This window comes from Meriones unguiculatus, chromosome 9 (genome assembly GCF_030254825.1).
Source record: "Meriones unguiculatus strain TT.TT164.6M chromosome 9, Bangor_MerUng_6.1, whole genome shotgun sequence".
NCBI lineage: Eukaryota > Metazoa > Chordata > Mammalia > Rodentia > Muridae > Meriones > Meriones unguiculatus.
In genome coordinates, this window is record NC_083357.1 from 49,553,789 (window position 1) to 49,579,920 (window position 26,132).

The following is a 26,132-nucleotide window of genomic DNA, read 5'->3' on the forward strand; positions in this document are numbered from 1 at the left end:
TCTTGCTATCTCTAAATATAGGCAGGGTGGGCCGGGCCCGGGTTCTGGGAGAAGCCGGCGCAAGCCACCACTCCCCGCTTGCCTTTTCTTTTCTTCTTAACACACATAGCACTGGACGCCTCTGGAAGGAGGAAGTAAGGCGCACAGTGGCCGTGGCATGCTACAAGGAATTCAAACGCGTCTCGTCTTCCTTCCGTTTCTCAGCGTGACCTATCCGGAGTTTCCGTTAGTTGCTGTTCTTAAGAGCCCGGGCCTCATCAGCGAAGCCAGGCAGCAGGCACCTCACCAGACCTGGATCCTCCAGTGTAGACTAGAATGTAGACAGAGAGACAAACTGGAGCTAACGTCGTTAAAGGGACGTTGTCTTGAAAGTGTCTCTGGGGTAGAGCTTTGGGCCAAATTGGCAGTAACCGCTCCTAGGGACGCTGGTTTAACAGGTTTCTGTTAGAAACTGAAAAGTAAAAATTGCTCAGCTCCGAAGTGGTCAGTCCTCCCTGTTTTCACCCACGTTCCCACGTTCCGGGTGCCAGCTCCGCGGGCTCCGCCCCTCTTGCGCCTTGGCCCCTCCCAGGAGCTCGGCAGCCAATGGGCGAGGCCCTACGAGCTCGGGCACGCCCACCCCGGCGGCGGCCCTTAGCCCCGCGCGCGGTCTGCTCTGCTCGCTCCCTCCGCTAGCGCGGCTGTGCTGCCAGGCCCGGATCTGCCATGGCGTCTCCTGCAGCGGGCGGGGTGGTGATCGTAGGCAGGTAAAGGTCTCGGCGGTGCCGTGCTGCAACGGCTGGCGCCCTGGCAGCGTCCGGAACGCAGGGCCTCGCGCGGGCTTCCGTGAGTGCCTCGGGTGGGCATCAGGCTGGACCTCGCTCCTCCAGGCGCTTCGTGCGCTCTGGAGCCCTGAGCAGAGCTGATGCGTGCCCTAAGTCGGTGCGGGTCACCGGGAGGTTACCACCTAGTGGTGCAGACTGCTAGAGGTGCCTGGCGTCAGGTACTAGCCGAATGCCAGCGGTGGTCCTGTGAAAAGTGTGCTCTAAAGTTTTTAAGAGACCTCATGTAGCTCAGGCTGGCCTCAGAGTCTCCAGGTAGCAGAGGCTATCCTTGAACTCCTGATCCTCCTGCTTCTACCTCCCAGTTACTGTGATTGCTGGTGTGTGCCACTATGCCCAGCTTGGAAACAGTGCCCTTCTTCTTATTAAGCATGCAGACAAGAGATTTACCCAAGATGATAGTTGGAGATTGGCCTGGGTTGCCAAGGAGTTTCGTTCATCTGTATCACTGGGCTAGGCTGGCAGAACCCTTGTCGGTGAGGACCAGGGCTTTCCTCACGTGTGTGTGTGTGTGACTTTAACAGCCGAAGCTCATCTGCACTGATTTCTGTTCTCATGCTTCTGTCCATATGTAGCAGCACACAGTAGCTCATATCGGTTGGCAGCTATTAGAGGAGTGCCTTCATGTGCCTGTTTATACTTTTGGCCACCCGTTGCCCTGCCTGCAGACCAATGCCACGCTCAGGGTTCTCCCCTTTAGAACCCTTTGGAGCAAGGTGTCAGAATGTCCGTGGCCATTTCCTCTCTCACAGATCTGTGGAATTTACTGTACCTTTGTCCTTTGGGGGGGGGGGTGCCAGTGGTTGAATGGTCAAGAAATAGCAAATCGTGCACTTTGCCCCCGTGGTGAATTGTGCTGCCTCGCCTTCTGTGAGAGCAGCAGGCGTTGGTCGATGCCTAGGTTTTTCAGATCTGTCGGGAGTTAAGTGGCTCTCTGCCCGCACCTAACAGGTGCCAAGTAGGATTTGACTTGATTCTGCAGTTGTCTGGCTGTGGGTGGTTCACAGTCTCCCAAAAAGGAGCTACTCAGCAGTTGGTTATTTCTGAGCTCAAGGACAGGGAACTAGAAGGGGCTGAGACCTGTGGCCATTGTCTTCTAATATGAAAATTCTGTCTTTTGCTTACTCCCCTCCCCCCTCCCCAACTTTCTTTCTCCTCTGCCTATCCAGTTATCAGTCAATCATCTACCTATCTATATTATAGCTATTACCTGTCTTCTACCATCTATCTCATGGGTGTTAACTTTTTTTCTGACTTCTCTATCGTTCACCATCTCTGACTTTCAAGGCCCCACCGGTGACTCAAGGGAACATCCATTTAACAGATGGTGCCCAGAATGTAAATCAATTCCGTAAAACCTGAGTGAAGAGCTTGGCAAGGCTGCGCACCTGCACACCTGTAATCCTTGGGAGGTGGAAACATGAGGATCTCAAGTTCCAGGCCAACCTGGACAAGGATCCCAGACAAAAACAAGAACAACTTCGAAATAGACCTGCCTGGGGTTTACTGTAAATATGTTAGAGAAGTTTAAAAGATAGTGTGTGTTACAGCGTGAGTGGAGGTCAGGAGACAGCTTTGTGGAGTTGGTTTTCTCCACACCTTTAGGTGGGGTCTGGGCATGAAACTCAGATTAGGTTGCTGGGTTTGCATGGCCAGTGCCTCTACAACCCAGCCTCCTCCTGGCCTCCATTTACATGCGGTTCTGTGCTGGTAAACCTATTCTAGACCTGAGCTTGTTTAGGACAAACCTGTCCGGGGGGTTGTGGGTGCTCAGGGCAGGGCTGAGAAGTAGGCACTGTGCTGCCTGGTGCTGGACCTGCCTCTTCTCTTCACCAGACGTAGTGGCTAGCACTCAGCTCAGGGATGGTCTTCTCTAGGATACATTTGGCTTCTGGAGACTTCCCTTGTGTGCTGATGCTGTGTTGCCCACATTTTCATGTTAATTCCTGTCGAGTCTTGCAGGGTCTACAGACGTCTGAACATTTCTTATTGAGACCCCCACTCTTATTGAGTCCCACACGTGTGAAGCCTTGGAGGACGCTGCTTGATATTTGTCTTGGTAGAGTTTCTATTGCTGCACGAAACAACACAGCTAAGGCAGTTTGGGGAGGAAAGAGTTTATTCCGCTGACATTTCCAGGTGACAGTCCATCACTGAGGAAAGTCACAACAGGAACTCAAACAGGGCAGAAACCTGGAGGCAGGAGCTGATGCTGAGGCCATGGAGGGGTGCTGCCTACTGGCTTGCTCCCTATGGCTTGCTCAGCTGCTTCTTATAGAACCCAGGACCACCAGCCCAGAGATGGCACCACCCGAAATGGGCTGAGCCCTCCCCCATCAATCACTAATTAAGAAAATGCCCTAGAGGTTTCCCTGCAGTTATGGAGGCATTTTCTCAATTAAGACTCCCTCCTCTCTGGTCACTCCAGCTTAGGCCAAGTTGATATAAAACTTGTTGATATAAAACAAGTTGGTATAAAACAGAATTGTACTCTGGGGCAACTGTAATTTTATTATAATATTTTTATGAATTATCTGAGAATTTCATAAGATGTATTTTGATCATATTCACCTTCTATACCCACCTTCCCATGCCCTCCCAATGTTGTGTCTTTTTTTTTTTAATTAAAAAAATTTTTATTTGTGCTGCCTAGGTGCCACAAATAAACACCTTTCTCCTTTCCCCAGAAGCCATCAACTGTCAATAGGTCCTCAGTTAGGGGAAGGAGCTCTTAAGCTGTATTTTTTTAATGTGAGAAACTTTTTGAGACAGATATTTCCTTCAAGGTGCTGCCCTAAGTACTTCCTGAAAAGTTTCTCCATTAGTTTTTCCGCACACGGAGAACCAACCATAAGTATACACCCTGGTCGCCTCTGAGTCAGCAACAGTGCTAGTGGGCCCTTCCTTGGAAACATTTAGTAATGGCCAGCTTTATGTAGCTCACGTACATCAAGAAGTTAGCAGCAACTTTACTTCAGCTTGCCCTCATAAAGAGGTAGCTGTAGACAGACGATTTTAGAAGTAACGAGAGTCAGGCCTGTGATGCCTGTAATCCTAGCACCCAGGAGGCTGAGGCAGAAGGATTGCTGTAAATGTGAGGTCATCCATGGCTACATAACAAGATAAGTCTTGAGAAAGAATAAATAATGAATAAATGGACCCAGAGTGGACTTTTTCACAGCTGGCTGGCATTAATGACAAAACAACCAGAGGATCAACTTTGTTCCTGAACGCTTCCTTGATGCTTCGCTGCTGTGTCCCGTGGTAGCTTTTGTGATAGATTTGGGAAATTTGAAACTTTGAAATGCATCAAAATGGGAAAGACCTTGCATTTCTTCTACTCTGGGCTCTTGTCATATGGATTTTAGGTGTCTTGAAGTCCAGATAAAGATGCAGAGTGGCAGAACTCTAAGGACAGGGAGCTAATTAGTTGTGTGGCACTGGGGATGGCAAAGCAGAGGGAAATGGCAGCGACTCTGCAGCCGTGGTGTTGAGGTGACCATGATCATTGTGCTTCAGTTGCAGGCCACAGTGGGTACCTGAATGTTCTAGCAGCTGCATTAAAGAAATTGAAGAGGGCTGGAGGATTGGATGGCCCAGTGATTACGAGCTCTGGATGCTCTTCCAGAAGGCCCGAGGTTCAATTTCCAGCACCCAAATGACAGCTCACAGCCAACCGCCTGTAACACTGTGTCTAGGGGGTGCCATGCTCTCCTCCGTCTTCCTCAGATACTTCACACGCCTTCTGCACATACACACAGAAAGACAAAACACCCACATACACAAAACATAATACTAAAAAATAAAGACGTACAGAAGATATTGTTAAGTGGGGGCATTGTAGCACACCCCCTTAATCCCAGAACTCAGAAGGCTTCAGCAAAAAGTGAGTCTGTGGCTTAAATAAAGTAAATACAAGCAACAAAAGCAGTATACGTTATATTGGAGATGCAGCTGAATAACAGGTACAGCAATTGCCTGGTGTAGGGAGTGGGTGGGTCTTGGGTTTGTCCTTGCAGCACTATCCAGCAGAGATATAAAGAAATAAGGTCAAATAGAACCAACCCCCATAAAAGCAGAAACTGGAAGCCATGATATAGAGACAGAAGACCTGGTGCAGACCCGCGCAGGCCCTGTTCATCCCTCAGTCTCTGTGAGTTCATATGAGCTTTAATCATGTTGATTTCTTGGTAGCCTTCATCTCCTCTGGCTCTTACACCCTTTCTGGCCCCTCTTCTGCAAGGTTCCATCTTGAGGGGAGAGATTTGATGGAAACATCCTGTCGAGGGCTGAGTGTCCCGAGGTCTCTAACTCTGTATGTCTGGCTGTGGGTCTCTGTATTTGTTTGCGTCTGCTGTGGGAGGAAACCAGAAGCCACCAAACTCTCACATATGGGATTCCAGTATTCAAACAAATGGGTCTGTGATTCTTGTGCCTTTTCGTGCTCTTTCCTTCTGTGTTGTTATAAATAAAAACAATGTTGGGCTAAATATCATTTATTATTAGCCCTATAATTATTATGGCAGTATTATTTAACCTGCTATCACAATAAGACACAGACACCTGTTAGATTTTATAGTTACCTTATTTACTTTGGGCTGGGCAGATGTTTCTACCTGTGCTGTCTCAATAACCTCACCATCCACCTCCCAGCCCCCATCTGATGCCATCCTCCTTAACCATCCTCAGCTGGGCTGTCTTCCATCCATAATCTTATGAATATTTGCTTTTATTCTTCATCTGGGCCTTTCCACACCATTATTGGAGTCCTTCCTCCTGGCCCACGTGATTCCTTCTCCAAATTGTTTTACTTGTGGGAGTAAGGTTGTATATGCTTAGGCCTTAAACATGGCTTTTTGCTGTTTTCACATTCTTTTTATAAAAGGAGTAAATTCTCTGGGCAAACAAGCTTCACAGTAAATGTCGTTCATTATTGCGGGATTGTTGACTCAAGACTTAAGCCCATTCCCTTCCCACATCCCCCTGGTTTACCCATATTTATGCCATACTTCATATAGTGTAAATGCCATGAAAAAGTTGTTTATTTAGGGAGTAATGACGAGAAGTCAGCATGCTCAGGACAGATGTCTGACCTGTGGAGAGGTGTCTTTCCAACCTTGCTGTCCTACCTGGTAGCCACTCTGACTTGTGGATATGGCGTACTTGAACTGTGTTCAGTTCTGCTCAACTGAACCCTAACATTTGCTTGCCTGTAATCTAAACTTTAATAGCTACACATGGATAGAGTCTACCATATTGATCAATGCACATCCGGAGCTCTCTTTGATTAAAAATTTGTATATATACAGTATAACACATCTTATAGTAATTATAGAAGATGTTGATTTTGTAGAACATGGAGTCAAATCTGCCACAGTTGAGAAGTGCCGAATATAGCTCACCCATCCTTTTAGTTCTGGAGAGGCTGGTTGTTATATCCAGAGGCTCTTTTTGCCTTGCTCCTCCTCCTCAGACTGTTCTTGACAGCAGACCCCTAAGACTGCTTTTACATTGATGTACATCCCTATTTATCCAGCTGAACCCAATGACTGAGTGCCAGTCTATTATGGGGTCCACTTAAATACAACATAGCTTGAATACCAAGTCAACGCAGATGATAAAAATTTATTGTAATCAAGCCACTACTGATTGACCAGGACCACAGAACAGACTCGGAGGCTGAACTGCAACCCAGAGCCAGGAACGTCACAGAATATTTAAGCTTGCAAAGCACAAACATCTGTGCCAAGTTATTGTCACATTTTTGCACCAATTAGGATTGGAGTTGGTTCCTGTGCCTGGAACATGAACTTGTTTGATCCTGCAAACAAGATGGAGAGGGTGTCCTTGAGATGGCTGGACTTAGGCAACTGTTTCCTTACAGCAGAAGCTGTTCAGCTATTGTGAAGTCCCCAGCTCCCCTAGGCTCTGGGACCTTGGATTTAGTCTGCCCCTCGCTTGATTAAGTCTGAAAACAAAATGGCAGTACTTAGACCAGTTTTTTTTGCTTGCTCCCAACAAATTCAAATCTGAACCTGATCAATGGTTTTTTTTTTTAACACAGATGGTGCTGTCTTCTCCTTTGGTTGTCTGTCTGTCTATCTATCTATCCATCCATGTATCTATTATTTGTCTATCCATGCATCCATCTATATATCTATTATATATGTATCTGTTACTATCATCTATCTGTCTATCTATCATCTGTCCTATCATCTATATATCTGTTATCTATCTATATATTTATCATCATATATCTATTGTCAGCTATTTTTCTATTATCCACCCATCATCTATATATCTATTACATATATATCTGTTACTATCATCTGTCTTTCCTATCTTCTATATATCTACCATCTATCATCTATATATTTATTGTCTACTACTTATTATCTATCATCTATTTTTCAATTATCTATCTATCTATCTATCCATCCATCCATCCATCCATCCATCCAGCTATCCAGAGCAGCTGTTCATGCTACAGGGTATGTGCAGAAGTCGGAGAACAATTTTCAGCAGTCAGTTCTCCTGCCACCTTGTGGGATCTAGGATTGGGGTGTGCAGGCATGTGTGCCACTGCTTCTACTTGCTGAGTCATCTCGCCAGCCCTGCACTTCCTCACTAGTGTTGGAACATCCTCTTGGTTACACAACCAGACCAGCTAGGACTACATAGTGAGACCCTATCTCAAAAAAGAAAAAAAAAAAGTTGGACTGTCCCAAAGCCCTTTGACTTCTGCATCAGCCTTCACTTTTGTGGAGATCTCGTCAGTCTCATTCTTAGAAATGTCCATACAGCAATGCCCACATTGGCATCTTAGGCCAGACCTTGACTCTGAACTCATTTCCCATCAGCTGTGTGCTAGATGCATACCTCTTTAATGTCTGCTGCCCACTTAAAAATACCCTGCATTGAACCCCTGATTGCTTCCTGAAGTCTTCATCCATAGAGTTAATGACATCTCCTGCTTTCTAGTTCTTGGAATATAATTTGACACCATCATTGATTCTTCTTCCCACCCACATCATATGGGCCACCAGCAATTAGTTTGAAGATACGCATCTAGAACCCAGCTGACCGCTTTTCACGCCCCCTTAGCTTCTATCACCATATCATGTAACAACAGCCTCTGTGCTCCTTACTCCCATGTTTGCCCAAGTACAGACATTTCTTGACTTGTGCTGGGGCCATGCGGATAAATCCATCTTCAGGGGAACATATCAGAAGTGGAAAGTGCCCTAAATACGACCTTCCGTCTACACATCCCGGCTCCATGTCACAGCATGCTGTGAGCTGTCTAGTTTCCTTAGTGATCTCAAGGATGACTGGCAGCTGCAGCAGCTGATGCTCAGCAACTTGAGGTGTGTGTGTGTGTGTGTGTGTGTGTGTGTGTGTGTGTGTGTGTATCGCAGGATATTGCCGCAGAGCCCAGAATAGCTTTAAACTCAAAATCTTGATAGCCTCTTGCCTGCTGGCGTGCATTACTGTGCCCTGCTCCAGACAGCTCCTTTTAAACTCTTAAAACCAGTCTGTTCATGCCTGTAATCTAAAGCCTTTCATTAGCTCCCCATCACATCCAGCAGAAAAGCCTAAATCCTGCGGTGGCTCCGAGGAATGTAATGAGATCATGCCGTGCCCTCTGCTCTCTGACCTCCTCCTCTGCCACTCTTTCCTAACACCTTCGTGCTAGCAGTGCCACCCTGTCCACCTGGACCTGCAAACACACTCCAGCTCTGCCAGACACCTTTAGGTTTGATCCCTCACCCCTGCAACTCCCCAGTGAGAGAGTCCCTCGGTGGTGCGTTCAGATTTCTTCTGTCTCCCAGTTGAGACCATTTTCTGCTCAGGGTCCTTTTTCCTGCCACTTTCTCTTTCCCATCACTTCGGTCAGTTGGTTGTCTTCCGCCCACTGTAAGCTCGGTAGCCGGAGCGGTGCCTGGCAAACTGCTGCTGCTCCCGTGTTAACCCCATGGGAAGCATTGCTGACCTTTGTCTAGAGTTTGTCACTAGTGAATGTCAGCTTTTTTCTATTGTCAACAACTAACACTTATCAAGCTCTATGATGTGCCAAGATGACAAAGGTTCCCAGAGCGCAGCGTTCATCCTGTCAAACAAGTGCAAAACAAAGTCACAGTGCCGATTAGTGCCTTTCCCCCCTCTCCTGCACAAAACCAACCGACGCTTCACCTGCATGCTGCGATATGCCCCAGAAAGAGCTGGTTGCCATCGGTGACCCTCCCCGTCCTCGGGATTAAGATGGAGCAAGGCCCTGCTTGGACATGTCATTTGCTTCTAGGCACCGTCCACCACTCCCATGCCTGTCTGCATGTGGAAAATGGTCCAACAATGGCGTTTGCTTGCAATCGTCCAGGGAAGGCTGTCTTGACACTTCTGTACATTTGAGCTCTGTATCTGGAGATTTAACCAAACATGAACTGAAAATAATTGACAAAAAGAGTGCCTGAGTTCATGTGTGCAAACTTTCCCCATTGGTACCCTCAAAGCCTGTGGTTCTCAACTTATGGGTCTCAACCCCTTTGGTCTAAGACCATCAGAAAACATGGATATTTACATTGCATGGAACATGGCCACCTACTGGGACAGGGGCAGGAAGACCCAGGGACGAATCCCTCCCCAATGCAGAGAGCCACCTCATTTTGTTCTCTCTGTACCAGTGACTCTAGGTTGTGACAGTTTCTTAGGTTTTCCTTGTTCTTGATGACCTTAACAACTTTGAAGTACACCAGGCAAGACACTGAGTTCTGTTTATTCTCCTAATACTTTGCCCCTGATTAGACCGAGGTATTGAGGGTAGGGCTCAAAGGTCAAGGGCCATTCTCATCACAGCCTATCAAGGGAGTGAACAGTCAGCATGACTCACCAAGGCTGATAATGACCTTGAACACATGGCTGAGGTCCTGTTTGCCAGGCTTCTCCACAGCTGAGTGGCTTCCTGTTTCCTCGCTTTCTGTACTTTTGAGAGTGGTTCTGCCTAAGCTATGTTTAGGGGTGGGATGGATGATATATTAGTCAGAGTTCGGATCTGACAGAATGAATAGACATATCAGTATATTAGTGAATACATAGGTACATATGTAATTTATTATAGGCTGTGGTCCAGCTAGTCCAACAATGTCTGTCTCCCAGTGGAACATCCAAGAACCTAGTAGCTGTTTTGTCTATGAGGCTAGCTTGGCTGTCTCAGCTGGTCTTCAGTATGCGCCAGAATCTAAAAGAAGTAGGCCTCAATGCCAGTGAAGGAATGGACATGTCAGTGAGAGCGAGGGCTATCAGGCAAAGAGCAAATGCTTCCTTCTTCTGTGTCCTTTCCCACAAGAAGATGTGGCCCAGATTAAAGGTGGATCTTTCCATGTCTAAGACCTGGATTAAAGATGGTTGTCCCTACACAAAATGATTCAATTAAGGAAAACCCATCACAGGTGTCCTCAGCTGCTTGGGTTTTAGTTATTTCAGATGTAGTTAAGTTGACAATTAAGAATAGCATCAAAGGGTGAGACCTCCTGTCTCTGGGGGTGCCACAGCAGCATGAACTGCTGGAATTCTTCCGCAAGGCTACTTTTATTTATTCAGTCATTTCTGTGTACTGAAAACTGGATTTCATTGCCTTGGCCCCTGAGCACCATCTTAAGGGCTGCATGTGTCCCTCTGACATGCTGAGCAGGGCAGCCATTGACTTGAAAACTTCCCTGCTTTCTGGTGCTGTGGAGTGCTCCAGGGTCATCTTTCATCTTGCCTGCTCCGTCCTAGAACTACTCACTTCTCCAAGGCGTCCTGCTTCCTTCGACTGAAGAATGGGATTAAAAGCCAGTTTGGACACTGGATATGTTCTGGACTCCTTTTTTTTGGATACATATTTTACTCTGTAGTCCATGCTGGCCTTGAACCCATGGCTAACTTGTCTCGACCCCCAAGTTCTGGGATAACGGGTATTTTATATGTATACCATGCTCCCAAATATGTTCTGTGACGTTGTTTTCAGCCCTTTGGAAACACTGGCTTTCTGTTGTTTTGTCTTTCAGTAAGTCTGGAAAGGTAGGAGCAACATTGACTCTTGCTCAGGTCGGAACTTATCTGGTAGTGTGGGCGAGGCTGTGGCTTTGCTCTCCAGCGCTGTATGAACTGGGCTGGTGCACATGCCTGGGATCCCGGTACTGCAGAGGTGGTGGGAAAGGTACCAGGTCAGGGTTTTCCTCAGCTCTCTGGCCAGCCTGGGCTGTTACAGGAGACCTGGCCTGGAAGCAAGAAAAACAAAAGTTGGATCTTGGGGGTTTCTCTTCTTAGGGAAGCTTATACCCGTGCTCTCTCTTAGCCCAAAAATATTTAAAAATATCATTTGATAAGAGCTCCAGCTCTTCTTTATAAAAACAAAACAAAATCAACTAACCAAACAAACAGAAACAAAAAAGTAAGGACTCTTGAGTCGGATCTCCTGGCTTCATCTCCTAGCCACATCACAAGCAGTTGGCCTGGAATGAACCCCTTGTTGCCTCTGCTTCCTCAAGTATGAAAGAGAAACTGATGGCATCTAGGGTCCCTGCAGAAATGAACAGAGGTGAGACCTGGAAAGTATCTCCTGCTGTCTGGCACCTGTTCCGTGCTCGGATATGATAACAGAGGCAGTCATTATCTGGGGATGGAGGGAGGAAAGGGAAAATGCAGTTGTCCTCCAGTACTCATGAGTGAGGGCTTCTAAGGTCCCCAGAAGCTATCAGCATAGATGCTCAAGTCGCTTATGAACATGAAAGTGGCAGCATTTGCAGAGAGGTGACACACATCTTCCCTTTAAGTCCCTCTGGATTTCTGTACCACACAATCCAACATAAGGCCTGTGCAAACAGGTGTCCCCATTAGGGGAAAAGGACAGGGAAAGTCTCCGCCTGTGGCGCTGGTGCAGCTTTGCCCGTGCACATGCGCAGTACAGGTGGAGGCAGACAATGGATTAAGAGTTAATGCTATCAAGATGCAGATCTTTCAGATATTTATTAAATCTTGTAAGAGTAGGGCATTGTGGCTGGGCGGTGGTGGTGCACACCTTTAATTCCAGTACTCGGGAGGCAGAGGCAGGCTGATCTCTATGAGTTTGAGGTCTACAGAGTGAATTGCAGGACAGCCAGGGCTACACAGACAAACCCTGTCTCACCCCCACCCCCAAATGGGCCATTGTATAATTTTTATGGCTGCTTTAGATGAGACATGAAAATCTATTGGATCAACAAATGACTTGAATCCTTTTTTGGCTTTTCTCCGCAGTGGACTCATTGGTCGGAGCTGGGCTATGCTCTTTGCTAGTGGAGGCTTCAAGGTAAAGCTCTATGACGTCGAGCAGCAGCAGATAACAAACGCCCTGGAAAACATCAGGTAGGCCTGGTTCGCACATCTGGAGGTAATCGGATAGCCCTGTTCCCCTCAGTCCCCTCACTCATCAGGCCCTCCAGGCTATGACTATCTGTAATTGCCCGTTTTCATGGGGCAGCTCTTGCAGTGACTCTGAAATGATGAAGGCCAGGTTTAAGGTTCGCTGGAGCAGAACATGGATCCAGACCGTGGACGGGGCTCCAATGCAGTGGCTGGTGAGGGAGGAGTGGGAGAGCCAAGTGTGAATGCCAGCCTTCAATCCCTCGTGGTGCCTCAGCAGTTACACACATGTCTGTCAGGGAAGCTTTCAGCTCTAGCTTTAAGCTTTCAGAGGTGCTTTAGACTCAGTAAAATTGCGAGGAAGGTATGGCGAGTGCTCACCAACTTACCAAAATTCAATGCTTGCCACCTTCGCCATTCCTCTCCCTTGGCAATCTGTTACAGTCGAGGAAACTGCCTCGACACGCCATCGTCAGCCAGAGCTCTTGGTCGACATTCAGGTTCTCTCCTGGTGGTGTGTATTCTGTGGGCTACCCTCGTGTGTTTCCATTGTTACCGGATCATACCGAACAGTCCCACTGCCTGAAAATGCTCTGTGCTCTGCCTTTTCGTACGTCCCTCCCCTTAGTCCTGGCAACCACTGATATTTTTGCCATTTTCATAATTTGTCTTTTTCAAGAATGTTACATGGTTGGAGTCAGGTAGTTTGTAACTCTTTCCAGCTGGCCTCTTTTATTTAGCAGTGCACATTTAAGCTTCCTTCGTGTCTTAATGGCCGCTCACATTTTAGCACTGAAAAACAAACAGTCCATTGCCCGGACTGTTCGTTCACTTTCTGAAGAGTGACTTGAAGAATGAATTCATTCTTAGAAGCAAGTTTGGGAAGTTATGGAAAAAAATGCTAAAGATATTCATATGCAGATTAGCGTGGATATGTTTTACATACCCATTAAGTAAATACTGAAGATGACGACTTCCTAGATTCAATGGCAAAAATAGATTCAGTTCTAGAGGAGCCACTGTACTAACTTCCGATGTGGCTGTGCAGCTTTGCACACCCAGCAGCAGGTGGGAGCCCCAGTGCTCTACCCCTGCCAGGCTTGGGTGCACCCCGTGTTCTGGGTGTCAGTGACTCAGCGTGTGTCTAATGGTCTCACCTTGGTTCTGAACTGCTGATGGTGTATGACATCCGTTAAGTTTCTGAAAGCTTTTTTTTTTCTATCTGTATATTGCAGTCCTTTCTTCATTGCTAAGGATTGAACCTAGGGCCTTGTAAGTGTACATATGCGCTCTACTTTTATGTAGACCCAATCTCTTTCCTTCCTTTCATTAAAAAAACATGTTTTTGGTTAATGGGTGAACCTTAAAGCTTTTCATTTACTGTGACTCTCTGGCGCATGATAATCATTCCTGCTTAGAATCCTGTGTAAAGATTTTGTAAAAAGACTCTTCAGAAATTCTGGTCCACCATTCTTCTGGGAGTAGAAGTCTTCAGAGAATAATACATTAGTAAAAGCACATTGAGGATCTCTCACCAGAATCTACAGATGCCCAGGTCCCTAGGAATGTGGCGTAGCATCTGTATTGAACCCACTCATTCTCTGTAACCTCTCCATCACTTCCCGATAGCTCATGATTCCCAGTACAATGCAGATGCTATGGGCATTGCTGTGCTTGTTGTTTAGGGACGATGACGAGAAAACAGTCTGTGCACGTTCTGTATGATGAAAAATGTTTTTCTGATCATTTTCCAACTGTGGTTGGCTGAAGCTGAGGATGCAGAGCCTGCAGATGGGGACCAGCAATACTTTGTCATCTTTTAGTCCCATACGGAGTAAAGCTCATACATAGAGCTTTGCAGGCCTTGCTTTGGAAATGGCAGCTGGTAAAAGTGCCTATTCCCAGAGGTTTCAGGTCAAAGCCTGGGCTCAGTAGCCAAACACTAAGATAAGCTCTGTAGTCCATCCTGGTGCAATTACAGACACAAGTTATAGTGAAAAGCAGGGAAAGGAGGTTTCTTCAGTGGCCACATGGGAAAAAATGGAGTCTAGTGACCCCCAAGTGTGTCTTTGGGGAGTCTAACAAAAGGCTTAAGTTTAAACAGAGGGAAAGTGTTCCGCATAACTGAGCAGCCCTGGTCAAGGTGTGGTCCTCTCCATCACCGAGCCTTTATTGTTTAGCTCCTGGTCCTGCAAGATGGCCTGATGAGCTAGCAGAATCATGACATCACTTCCGAGAAACAGGTTTTTCCCTGGGCTGCTGCCTTTCCTTCCCTCAGTGTGAGTTTCCTGGAGAAATTTCAGTTCTTTAGAGATCCATCGTCGCAGTAGTCTGATTGCCGAGGAACTCGTGTCTGTCCTGTAGCATCTCCTCCCCTGCTGGGCAGTTCCATGCCTGGGCACTGTAGGGTGGTGACAGCTTTTCAGCAGGCCTAGACTTGTCACTGGGTTTCTAGTGATTGTGTTTGTGGTTGGCGGGCCCCCAGAGCTGAGCGGCATTAGCTTCAGAACTGTCCTTATGTTGTTGGTGGCTGCCAGTCACCTAAAACTGCCAGAAGCTAATGCCCAGGGAGCGCCGCTGTAAAAATGATGGCTTAGCATCATCTGTGGATCTCAGTGTTTACACAAGCACTGCCCTAGGCTGCAGGCACCATAGGTTCAATCTGTGCGTTTTGTCTTCAGCGAGCCTCGTCTATCAGTGTCACACGACCTCTGTTAGCCACCACAGGTGGCGTTTCTTGTCTCAGAGCCTAGAGCAGAACAGGCTGTAGGTGTTAGAGTGCTTTCATAGGTCCTTATCCTAAGCTCTAGATGGCCTAGAACCAGCAGCCTAGGCTTGCTTCAGACACAGGGCAGTTCTCCTCAGATCCTCCTGCCCTCACTACAGACATAAGACAAGATGGCCAACCTCTTAGGTTCTCAAAAGAGAACTCTTCTGGTGGTGCTTCTTTTCTTTCTTGATTTTTTCGTTCTGATAATATTTTTTACAGAACCCCCTCCCTCCCTTGTGATTCGGCTGACTCCCCACATTCCGATTCTTTGTTTTTTGAGACAGGCTCTCATGTAGTCCAGGCTGGCCTTGGATTCTTTGTATAGCCACGGGTGGTCTTGAACTTCTGGTTTTCCAGCCCCCACCCTGAATGCTGGGGTCCTAAGAGTGTGTCACTGGGGCTGGCTTTATTCTCTTTCTCTCTCTCTCTCTCTCTTTTTTTTTTTTTTCTGAAAAATTCACAGCAGGGGCTTTCGAGCTGCCTGGTGAGCTGGCTTGGTGGTTAAGAGCGCTTGCTGGCCTAGAAGAACACCTGTGCTCAGAGCGCCTGCCTCAGGCCACCAGCACAGGTAATGCTAGCTCCAGAGCACTTTGCTCCTCCTCTGGCCTCTCCAGGAACCAGCACTCGTAACACACATACATGCAAGCACACACCACATAACATGTACACATCTATTTTAGGCAGTCTTAGAAAAATCCCATGTATGTTAGAGTGACCTGGGCAATGCCACTGAGCTACCTGCCCCCTATGTATTTTTGGAGGTGGTATCTGTTTATGTGTCTCAGCCTGGTCTTAAACTTGGTATGTAGCCCGGGATGCCCGGAAATTTACAGCCTTCCGGTCTCTTCCTACGACGTCCTGGGATTGCAGGTATATACTGTCACTCTTGGTAACTAATCTTAAATAGTAGAAATCGTACACACTGACCTGGAAAGTGTGAAAACAAATTCAGAAAAGGAGACACCGACATAGATATGTATACATACACTCGAAGCCAGGCATAGTGGCTCACATCTATAATCCCAGAACTTGGGATCTGAGGCAGGAGGTTAATGCAAGTTCCAGGTTACACAGCCACAGAGGGAGAGAGACCCTGCCTCAAAAGAAGAAAACAACAAGGTGTTAAAGATGTGATTATCATAACTCCTACCCTGTGTCAGGAGATCTTCGTGCAGGCGAAAAAAATGTCATCCAAGAGTAATATTTTCCTAGCCCATGGCATCGTGAGAAACTTGTTCCTGGCTGAGGCAGCATCTAGCGGGGAGGGGCCTTGCACACGTCTCCTCCCTTCCTCTTTGTTCTGCCCTGGGCTCTGTAGGCCTTGGGTCTCAAAGCCCATCAGAGAGACAGGAGCACTTTTAAGAAGACAAACGGAAACCCAGTAAGCAAAGTGCCAACGTGCCTGTAGATCTGAGTGCGTTATGTCTTAGGACTTGTAGCTTGTTGCCTTCCTGCATGCCCTCCAGACACCGGCACACCCCGGTGCAGGCCATGGGGTCATCTTTTGACTGCCTTCCCCCACTCAGGAGTGAACACACTGTCTTGTGTGGCTCAAGCCCTGGACTGTGATCACTGTCTTTGGGTGACATCTCTGTTTGACATCACCTGCCTTTCTCTGTGGTCACAGGGACTCATCTCTCTCTCTGCAAAAGTATCAGCTTTTTATACAGTTCAGGAGTTAACAAACCACTGGAAGCGATCTCTGAGAGAAGGCAGTTGCCCTGTCCTCTGGCTCCTAGACAGAGGACAAACTCCTGGCCTGCAGGCGACCCACTCTCTTGTTTTCACCTGGTCAGTCCCCTTTCTGCCCTGGCCTCAATGTCATCTTAGATTCTGATTCCACGTGGAATCCTTGGGATTTGTCTGTTCTCCTCCTTGGGAACTTCCTTTAAGTTTCTCCATGCTCCTTAGGCCACACAGCTGGAATAGTGGGTGAGTGTGGGGATGCATGCCTGTGACCCCAGCACTGGGAGGTTGGGGGCAGGAGATCGGCAGTGTGAGGTCATGAGACACAGTCACAAGACAAAATAAAACAACAACAGCAGCAAACCACTCACTGAGCAGTAGACCACAAGTTGGCCACAAATTATTCCCATCTGTCAACACCGCCCACACCATTTTCATTGCTTTGCAGTCCTGGGGATTGAACTTGGGGCTCAAGCAGGCGAGGCAAACACTCTGGGCTGGCCCCTCTGCAGGGTACCTTTTGTTTTGTTTTGAAGCAGAGTCTCACTGTGTGGTCCAGGTTGGCCTCGGCCTCCCCACCCAGGATTATATGTGTGCATCAACCTGGCACAAAGTGGCTTTCTACTCTGACCTTGGACTTGGACCTGGCCGTGCAGACTGGTCAGTGGGACATTATCAACTGTGACTCAGTGGAAGTCTGGAAGGCACAAGGGACATCCAATGCCGACACTTGTGGCTGGGAAACCTTCCTCCACAGTTGCTCACTGTCACTTCCTGGCACCACCCGGCATCAGCTGTGCTACAGAGGATGGGAGCAGCTTAGACCAGCAACCACAAACAGATGGCCTCCCTGCAGCCATGTTAGATAGCCCGGACAAGTGGTTGCGGGTAGCCCAGCTCTGATGGCCAGAGAGGAGAGCTAGCCTACCCCTTGCCCGCAGCTAGCCAGGGCAGTGCTGGAGAGCTTGAGGGCTGACCACCTCAGCTACCACCCAGGACCAGACCCAAGGGTGGCCTTGATCTACCTCATCTATGATCTGCTGGCATGTGTGAAAGGGCCTGTCCTGCAGATCCAAAGCTGCAGAATCTCCATGACACAGGACAAAAATAGGATAACAGAGAGGACTCCTGGCTAGGATCCAGTATTGATAGTGTAGCAGAAGCCAGAAGCCTCAAACCAGACAAAAGACTCATTGCAATGTTTTTTTTTGTTTTTTTTTTTTTTTTTTTGAGGCAGGGTTTCTCTGTGTAGCCTTGGCTATCCTGGACTTGCTTTGTAGACCAGGCTTGCCTCAAACTCATAGAGATCCACCTGCCTCTGCCTCCCTAGTGCTGGGATTAAAGGTATGCACTGCCATCGCCTAGCCTAGTATATATGTTTTTAGAAAAATCATATATACTTAAGGAAAAAACATGTATACATAAATACAGGACATCATAGATGTGTTCATGAAGGGGCTGTGTCTCTAATTTTGTTGATGACTAGCTAATAAATTATAAATAAACAGAGAGGCAGAGACGGTCTAACCAGGACTTGTGGGGTGGAGGTACAGCAGTGCCCTAAGTCCTGGGTTGTGGATTCAGCTGGGTTGTTACACCCAGTTATCTGGGTGTTCACAGATTCTGCTGTTACTTGGCCGTCATCATGACTGTTCAAACAGTTGCTTCATTTTCTTTGTTTGTTTTCCTACCCAAACAGAAATAAGCCTCAGCTGATCTGAGGACTTCACATCTGGAAAGCTGGGGAGGCCAGAACACGTGCTGCGGCTGGCCCCAGATGGGCCGTGGGCGACTGTCCCTGAGCATCCTGGGAACGGGGCTTCTGTTCAGTACCGTGCGCTTGGGTGTGGACATGCCAACCAGAGGGTTTGAGGTTCTCCTGGTTTACATAGCAAGTCCAGGACAGCCAGGGCTACTTAGAAAGACGCGGTCTCAACAAACAAACAAACAAACAAACAAACAAACAAACATGTTGAGGCTTGGGGCCAGGAGGTGGATTGATGGTAAGCGTGCTTGCTGCGCGATCATGAGAGCCTGACTTTGAATCCTTGCGCCCATACAACAAGTGCCAGGGATGTGGTCTTGCCCACGTCGGCTTCCTTAGCACCGCAGTGGCATACAGACAGAGTTGCAGGGGCTTGCCAGCCTGGCTCAAAAGTGTGAGGCGGCGTGAGAGAAGGGTGCCTGCCACCCTCTGCCTTCACACGGGTGCATGCACATCCGCACACCTGCATATGTGCACAGGCAAGAATCAGGAAAGTCCGTTAAGACATAAGTTTCAAACAGAATGAGGTGGCACTTGCCTCAGCGTTCTGACTCACATTGCTGTAGCAGAACGTTAGAGACTGCCTGTGTTATGAGGAGAAAACACTCCCTGTCTCCAGGCTTAGAGCTCGAGAGCCAGTGCCGGGCAGCTCTGGCCGTTCAGGCTCTGGGAAGGGCCTTGAGCCTACTCTCACACAAACTAGTCCCCTCCCGTGAAACCTGAACTCTTCTCTTCACAGGCCTACACCTCACCTCCCAGCAGGCCACACAGCCTACACCTCACCTCCCAGCAGCCACAGCTCCTAAGCTTCCACCGCCTTTCATTACCGTTACAGCTTCCAGCCCGTGAACCTTGGGGACACATCCTAGCAGTAACAGTGTCCTCATGTGTCTGGCTGACAGGCAGCCACGGTGCCGCTTTCACGAGGGGGCCCTGGTACCTGATACTACGCTGTACATTTCGGCAAAATTGATTACCCTGAGACTTAAGCAGACCCCTCCTGTTTTCCTGGCCTCCAAATCCCAGAGTTGCCACCAGCCTCTAAGGAGCACCAAGAGAGCCCACGAGAGGAAGAGGAGAGGAGACAGGAAGGCCCACTCCTGCCTTTCGGAGCCATGGACTTCCGTGGGCAGCTGGAGGCTCTTTCTTCTTTTTGCAGCACATTCAAGCTTAGATGCCTCACTGAGAGGGGTTCAGAGTCCCAGGGCTGGCTGGCTGGCTGGCAGGCTGGCAGGCTGGCAGGTCTGACTACTTGGTGGGAGCTTCCGAGCAAACTGCAGATAGACTTGGAAGGTTTTAGAAAGCATTGTGCTGGCCTCCCGTGGTTAATTTTTAAGGGCTTGGCATGCCCACGGCAGCGGCGCCGCAGTCATTCCTCCGGATCAATGGGCCAGGGCTTCAGTTTTCCATTGTCCTCACCTATTTAGACAGGTGCTTTTTGTTTGAGAAAAGCAGCCTTGTGTAGAGCAGGCTGTCCTAGAACTTGGTACGTAAGGCCAGGCTGGCCTGGAACTCACGGAGATCAGCCCACCTCTGCCTTCTAAGTGCTGGGATTAAAGGCAGGAGCCACCAGGCCCAACCCCTAGTTGATTTTAAAATTTCTATTCATTTTTATTTCATGTGCATTGGTGTTTTGCCTGCGTGTATGTCTGTGTGAGAGTGCCAAATCCCTTGAAACTGGAGTTACAGACTGGAGTTATAAGCTGCCTGTGGGTGCTGGAAATGGAACCTGGGTCCTCTGGAAGAGCGGCCAGTGCTCTTAACCACTGCGCCCTCCCCAGCCCTCATAGTTGCTGATTTTTAATAAACATCTAAAATAGAAAATAGAAATAAGGGGCCAGCGAGATGGTAATGGACAAAGGTGCTACCAGCTGAATTTGATTCTAGGGCGCTCATGGCAGAAGGAGAGAACAGATTTCTACAAACTCTCTCCTGACCTCCATATATCCTGATGGAGTATACACGGGCTGTGGCACATGTATGCCCACACGTACAAACATGTGTACACATGCATGCCCACCCCTGCACACAGACACACCTCAAACCAATGAATAAGTAATAGGGAGCTAAATAAATGTAAATCAGTTTCTTTTAGGTTTTAAGAAACCATCCTTATCTTACAGTGATGACTGTTCACATACTTTTTTTTTTCCTTTTCAGTTTTCAGTTTTGAGGTCGTCTCCTGTGTCTCAGGCAGGCCTTTGCAATAATCCTGAACTTAGCTTGGTCTACCTCCACCTTCCATAGTGTGAGCCTGGCATCTAGTGGTAGTTTGGGCATATTGCAGCCATTGCCAGCACACTGTTCGTGGAGGCTGGATTTAATCCCAGTTAGAGTAGTTACAAACAAGGTAACAGTAACAGAGGCTGGAGAGAACATGGGGGAAAGGGACTCATATGCTGTCGGGGGAATGTAAACTAATACAGTTTTTGAAAAAAAAAAAAATCTTTGGAGTTTCCCGTATGTGACCCAGGTCTACTAATTCTCAAACTATATCCAAGGGAAATGAAGTCAGCACATGGAAGAGATGCCTGCTTGCTTCCTGTGGTACTGAGTGTGGAAACTAAGTTACAGAATCAGGAACTAAGTCATAAAATCTGTGTAGGTGCACACAAAATGATGAAGGCCTAAGGAAAATATGGATACATGTGCACAGGATGGAGTGTTATGCAGCCACAAAGAGGATCGATGTGGTGTCGCTCCATTAAGTGAAACAAGGCTGTCACAGAAAGGCAAATAGCCACCACAGTTCTCTTATGTATGGGAGCGGAAACGAAGTCAATCTGGATGTAGATTAGTGATTAACAGAGGTCGTGAAGTGGGGATTGGGTGGAAAAGGTTGGACTTAGCCATTGCACACAATGTATATTTGGAAATATTACACTGAATCTCATAGGGACAGTTAACATGCATTAATAAAAAGTATAGGATCTCAGTGTTGGCCACCTTTTTTTCATACATCTTCTGCAAAGCACAAGGCAAAATTATTCCAAGATACACCACAGAAGCAAAGAACTAATTCAAGCGACGGGAAATGCTGACAAATGGCGAGGTTTGAGGAGTGCCATACAGAGTTGTAAACCCAAGGAGGACTCGGGGACCTGCGTGCCATTCTGGAACCTCCAAACTTCTCATTGCACTCTCCCAGCAGTGGGGTGAGGTGTGGCTGTCAGTTCCCCCGGTGCTGGAGTTTATCTGCCTACCTACTGCCTGCCCAGGGAGGAAGGGCCTCCCCGGCCTTTCTGTAATTCATCATCCTGAGTCTGATCTTCAGAGCTATGGTGGTGCCTGCTGCTGCTTCTGCTTCATGAAGACGCCTGCCAGAGTGATGCAGAAGAGGGAGGTGTCTGGTTCTTTTTCTTTTTTCTTTTTAGTCTTTTGAGACAGGGTTTTCCTGTGTAGTCCTCTCTGTCCTGCACTCACTTTGTAGACCAGGCTGGTCTTGCATGCACAGAGATCCACCTGCCTCTACCTCCCCAGAGCTGGGCCTAAAGACCTGTGCCACCATGGCTCGCCTCCATTGCTTACCTAATGGGATCCAGTGCTTTTGGAAGAAAGGCTGTATGTTTGCTCCGGGTGATGAAAAGATGTGAAGACTATGGCAGGCCCCCAGAAGCTTGAAGATGTTTTTGAGCGTATTTGATCCTCACACCTAATTCCTTACAGGAGAAGATGAGTGTGCTTAGGCACTCTAAGATGCATGTGCAGCTGGGGTTGTGCAGCGCTCGCCTAGCATGCAGGAGGCCCTAGGTTCTGTTCTCAGCGCTGTTAAAAAAAATCAGTAAGTTGAGATGCTGTCAATCAAGTAGAAGATGGGCTGTGAGCGGCGGAGTTCTGAGTAGGAGAGAGTTTTCTATTGTGTTCACTTAAGAAAGGCCAACAACAGGACTGCTGGATTGCCGCAGCTGGTTCCGCATAGCAGGCCACGATGTTTGTTCTTTCCACTTTCTTACTTCAGTTATGACACAGGGCTTCTCTGTGGAGTCCTAGCTGTCCTGGAACTCACTATATAGTACAGACTGGCCTTGAACTTAGAAGGCCCCTGCCTCCTAAGTGCCGGGAGTAAGGGCATGTGCCGCTAACCTGTTTTTTTTTTTTTAAAAAAAATCTTGATTTTTGAAAAAAAAAATCATTATAGAAAAGTGACAGTCACCATAGTAAATCTCTCACCTATTCATCTGTAATGCAAGATACTTAATTTTAAAATTATATATGTATGTATGTATTAGTTAGGGTCTCATGCATCCCAGACTGGCCTCAAACTCACTATGTAGCTGAGAATGGCCTCCTGCCTTTTCTTCCTGTGTGCTGGGGTTGCAGGTATGTTCACTACATGTGGTGCTGGGGATTGAACCCGGGGCTTTGTGCATGCTGGGCAAGCACCCTGCCACTGAGCTACACTGCAGCTCAATAGTTGAGCTACTTTTAACTGAGCAAGCTGAGTTTCTGTTTGGTAGCTCTACACAGCTCTTCAGATGTATGGACATTTTTATTCTGGTTGTGTTTCAGAGTTATGTGCTGGCTTTGCTACAGATCAAATTTGCACAAATTGTATTGCTAGCTCAAGACCAAATAATTCAGATGTGCCATGCGTCCCCTCATCCAAGGGGTCTGTCTAATCTCCGGGCAAAACAAGTGCAGGGCGCGTTGAGGTGACAGGGAATAGAGCTCCCCTGATCTCTTACCTGGAAGGGCTGATTGTAAGACCGTGTGAGGGGCCAGGGGAGACAGAAAGGAGTCTCTGCAGGTGTGTCACCGTGGCAGCAACAGGGGAGGGGACAGTGCAGGGGACACCGGGCTGCACTGTCAAGTGGCTGCTCTGGTAACACACTGCAGTTCCTAGCTGGTTGTCTCAGTGAGCAGGTCGTTTCCCAAAGCCCACCATCCCGTGCCTCCAGCACTGGCTCTCCTGTGCCGCTGCTGTCCCCACTGTGTCTAGTGAGGAGGTTTCATTGCAGACTGCTCAGGTGCCTTTCGGCACAGGCTCCCTTGGTTTGATCAGCCTGGAAGATCTTTGTCTGGGTCAAGTCCCAGCTTATTGCTGACCATGGATGCTCAAAGGACCCGGCGTGGCATGTCTGTTGGTGACTGTCACGGTTTGGATATGGAGTGACCTCCACAGGCTCATGTTTTGAATACTTAACCCCTGCTGGTGGCGACATTTTGTGACGTTTAGGAAGCTCTAAGAAAGCAAGGCTTAGCTGGAGGAGGTCTGTGTTGGTGTACTTTTTTTTTTTTTTAAGATTTATTTATATTATGTATACAATGTTCTGTCTGCATGTATGCCTGCATGCCAGAAGAGGGTGCCTGAGCTGATTATAGATGGCTGTACCATGTGGTTGCTGTGAATTGAACTCAGGACCTCTGGAAGAACAGCCAGTGCTCTTAACCTCTGAGCCATCTTTCCAGGCCGTTGGCATACTTTTAAAAAACTTTTATTTACATTTTTTTGTATCTCTTTCTCCCTATTCCAACCCAATCCCTTCCAACACCCCAACACCAGGTAGGAGAGAGAAAGGGTTAGTGGGAGAGGGGACACAGTTCTCTTAGCTGCTTCCTGCTGGTTAGGGCCCTTGGGTTCTGTGGAGCCAGTCCAGTCCTCATTTCTGGAGATCTCCATCTTCTTGTCTCACTGCAACAACAGCAGTAGGAGCTGAAGAGGGGGAAGCAGCAGCAGGCTTGTTCTTTCCCAGAGCCACCACACTCTCTGGGCTCTGGCATTTATTCTGTTTCCAGGGTTCTCAGAGTTAAATTATCTGCAGCCGGCAAAGAGCTCTTCTCAGAGCCCACACGAGGCAATTAGTCTACTGCTGTGGACTATCTGAGTCAGTCCCACATCCCACACCTGGAATGAAAACAAAAACACGTTTATATCTACAGATTATTGGGGTGAGTGGGAGTTTCCCTGGGCACACAGGCATATGTTTACATATACATATACACAAACGCATAGACATATACAAACAGGTACACACTGTCTCAGGGTTTCTATTGCTGTGAAGAGACTCCACGACAACAGCAGCTCTTATAAAGGAAAACATTTAATTGGGGCTGACTTACAGTTCAGAGGTTTAGTCCATTATCACGGTGGGAAGTGTGGCAGCGTGCAGGCAGGCACGGTGCTAGAGAGGTAGCTGAGAGTTCCACATCCTGATCTTCAAGCAGCAGGAGACTAGACCAAGCTTGAGGACAGGAGACCTTTAGGCCACTCCCACAGTGACATGCTTCTTCCAGTAAGGCCACACCTCTAATTGTGCCACTCTCTCTGACCAAGTAGTCAAGCACATGGGTCTGTGGGGGTCATTCCTACCAAACCACCACGTACACAAACACATATGCAGGGGTCTTTGGTGCCACCACGGCCGCAGGAGGCCAGAAGGCAGGTCGGTTTAACATGACGGAGTATCCAGTGTCGGTTCAAGCTTCAGGAGTCTGACCCCAAGCAGTTTATTGTAGGCCTATTTAGGCACAGCACAATTTGGTGAAAAGTTTCCTGGTGATAATTAACTCAAGCCGGTGTGCACAGTAAAGCACCAAGTGAGCTAAAGATCAGATGTGACGACAGAGACTCCGTTTCATAAAGATTGGTTGTATAGACTGACTGTGGAAGACACATTTTGAGAATGGGTCTGGGGGAGGACCCGGTGTTGTTTCAGTCCTACACATACACACAAAGACACACGCACACACACACATCCTGAGACAGGGTTTCACTGGATGGCTTTGGCTGGCCTCCAACTGACAGAGGTCTGCCTGCCTCTGCCTCTGGAGCCCTGTGTTCTAAGTGCCAGCCCAGCACCCTGGGTCTGGAGGGGAGCAGCATTTGTAAGGAAGGATGCCTGTGCACTTTCCCCTCTCATTCTTTGTGTGCGGGTCCCTCAGATCTTTAGGTGGTGAGCCAGGACAGCAGTGTGCCAACTAAATCCTGCCAGACGGGACTTGTAAAAACGAGACAATTGTCACAGGAGGAAAGGTAAGGAAGTGTGTTCGCGTGCACTGCAGCTGAAGAGAGAGGAAGCTGGGTGCCGGCTGAGGTGCCTTACACTGTGAGCTGTGATCCCGGGCTGTTTGAGGTGTTATCTTCAGGGTGTCCTAGAGATCAGGAGGGCCCCACACATGCCAAGTGGCTCCCTGTTGGTGGAAGAGCATGCCTGTTGCTGTTTTGCCAACACCACAGCTTTGACGTAGGTCTGGCCATTCGTCTGTGTGATGCGGAGGACTCCCATCCTGAGCTGCACTGCTTTCTGACGCCATCTGACAGGGTGAGCCCGCTGCCGGAGGCTTCCTCTGGACCATACAGGGAACGCTGGAGCCCTGAGTGAGCTCTGTCTGCCACAGGTGGCTCTTGCATCCTGAGTCCCCCTCACTTTCATCGTCCTGGCCCGATCCCCAGTAGTGTGCCCCTGCTGGCTTGGGGCTGAGGGACATCAGTGTCTCAAAGATAAAAAAAAAAAAAAAAACGTGGCAAGAAGAGAAGTGCCACAACCTGTTGAGAGAAGGATGGTGGTTACAGAGGCCAGTGAGGAGGGCAAAGAAGGACAGGGGCCGGTTGGGCAGTGGGGACCAAGGTTGAGTAAGTGTCTCGTGTGCTACACAGAGTGTATCTTTCAAACACCTGGAGTGTTTGAGTGTTTGCAGCCTGTGAGACGGATGTGTGCTGTGGCTTGACCATGGTAGACAGTGTGTGCCCGCGTCCGAGGTCAAGTGG

General features: G+C 48.1%; 1 protein-coding gene across 1 annotated transcript in view; it reads left to right on the forward strand.

The window, feature by feature from the left end:
• Positions 1-613: 613 nt before the first annotated feature.
• Cryl1 (crystallin lambda 1) overlaps positions 614-26,132 on the forward strand; it is a 109,521-nt gene continuing 84,002 nt past the window's right edge. The window contains exons 1-2 of the mRNA XM_021639068.2: positions 614-746; positions 12,099-12,206. Coding sequence (XP_021494743.1) covers positions 706-746; positions 12,099-12,206 — 149 coding nt within the window. The 5' untranslated portion in view covers positions 614-705. The remainder of the gene's footprint in view (positions 747-12,098; positions 12,207-26,132) is intronic.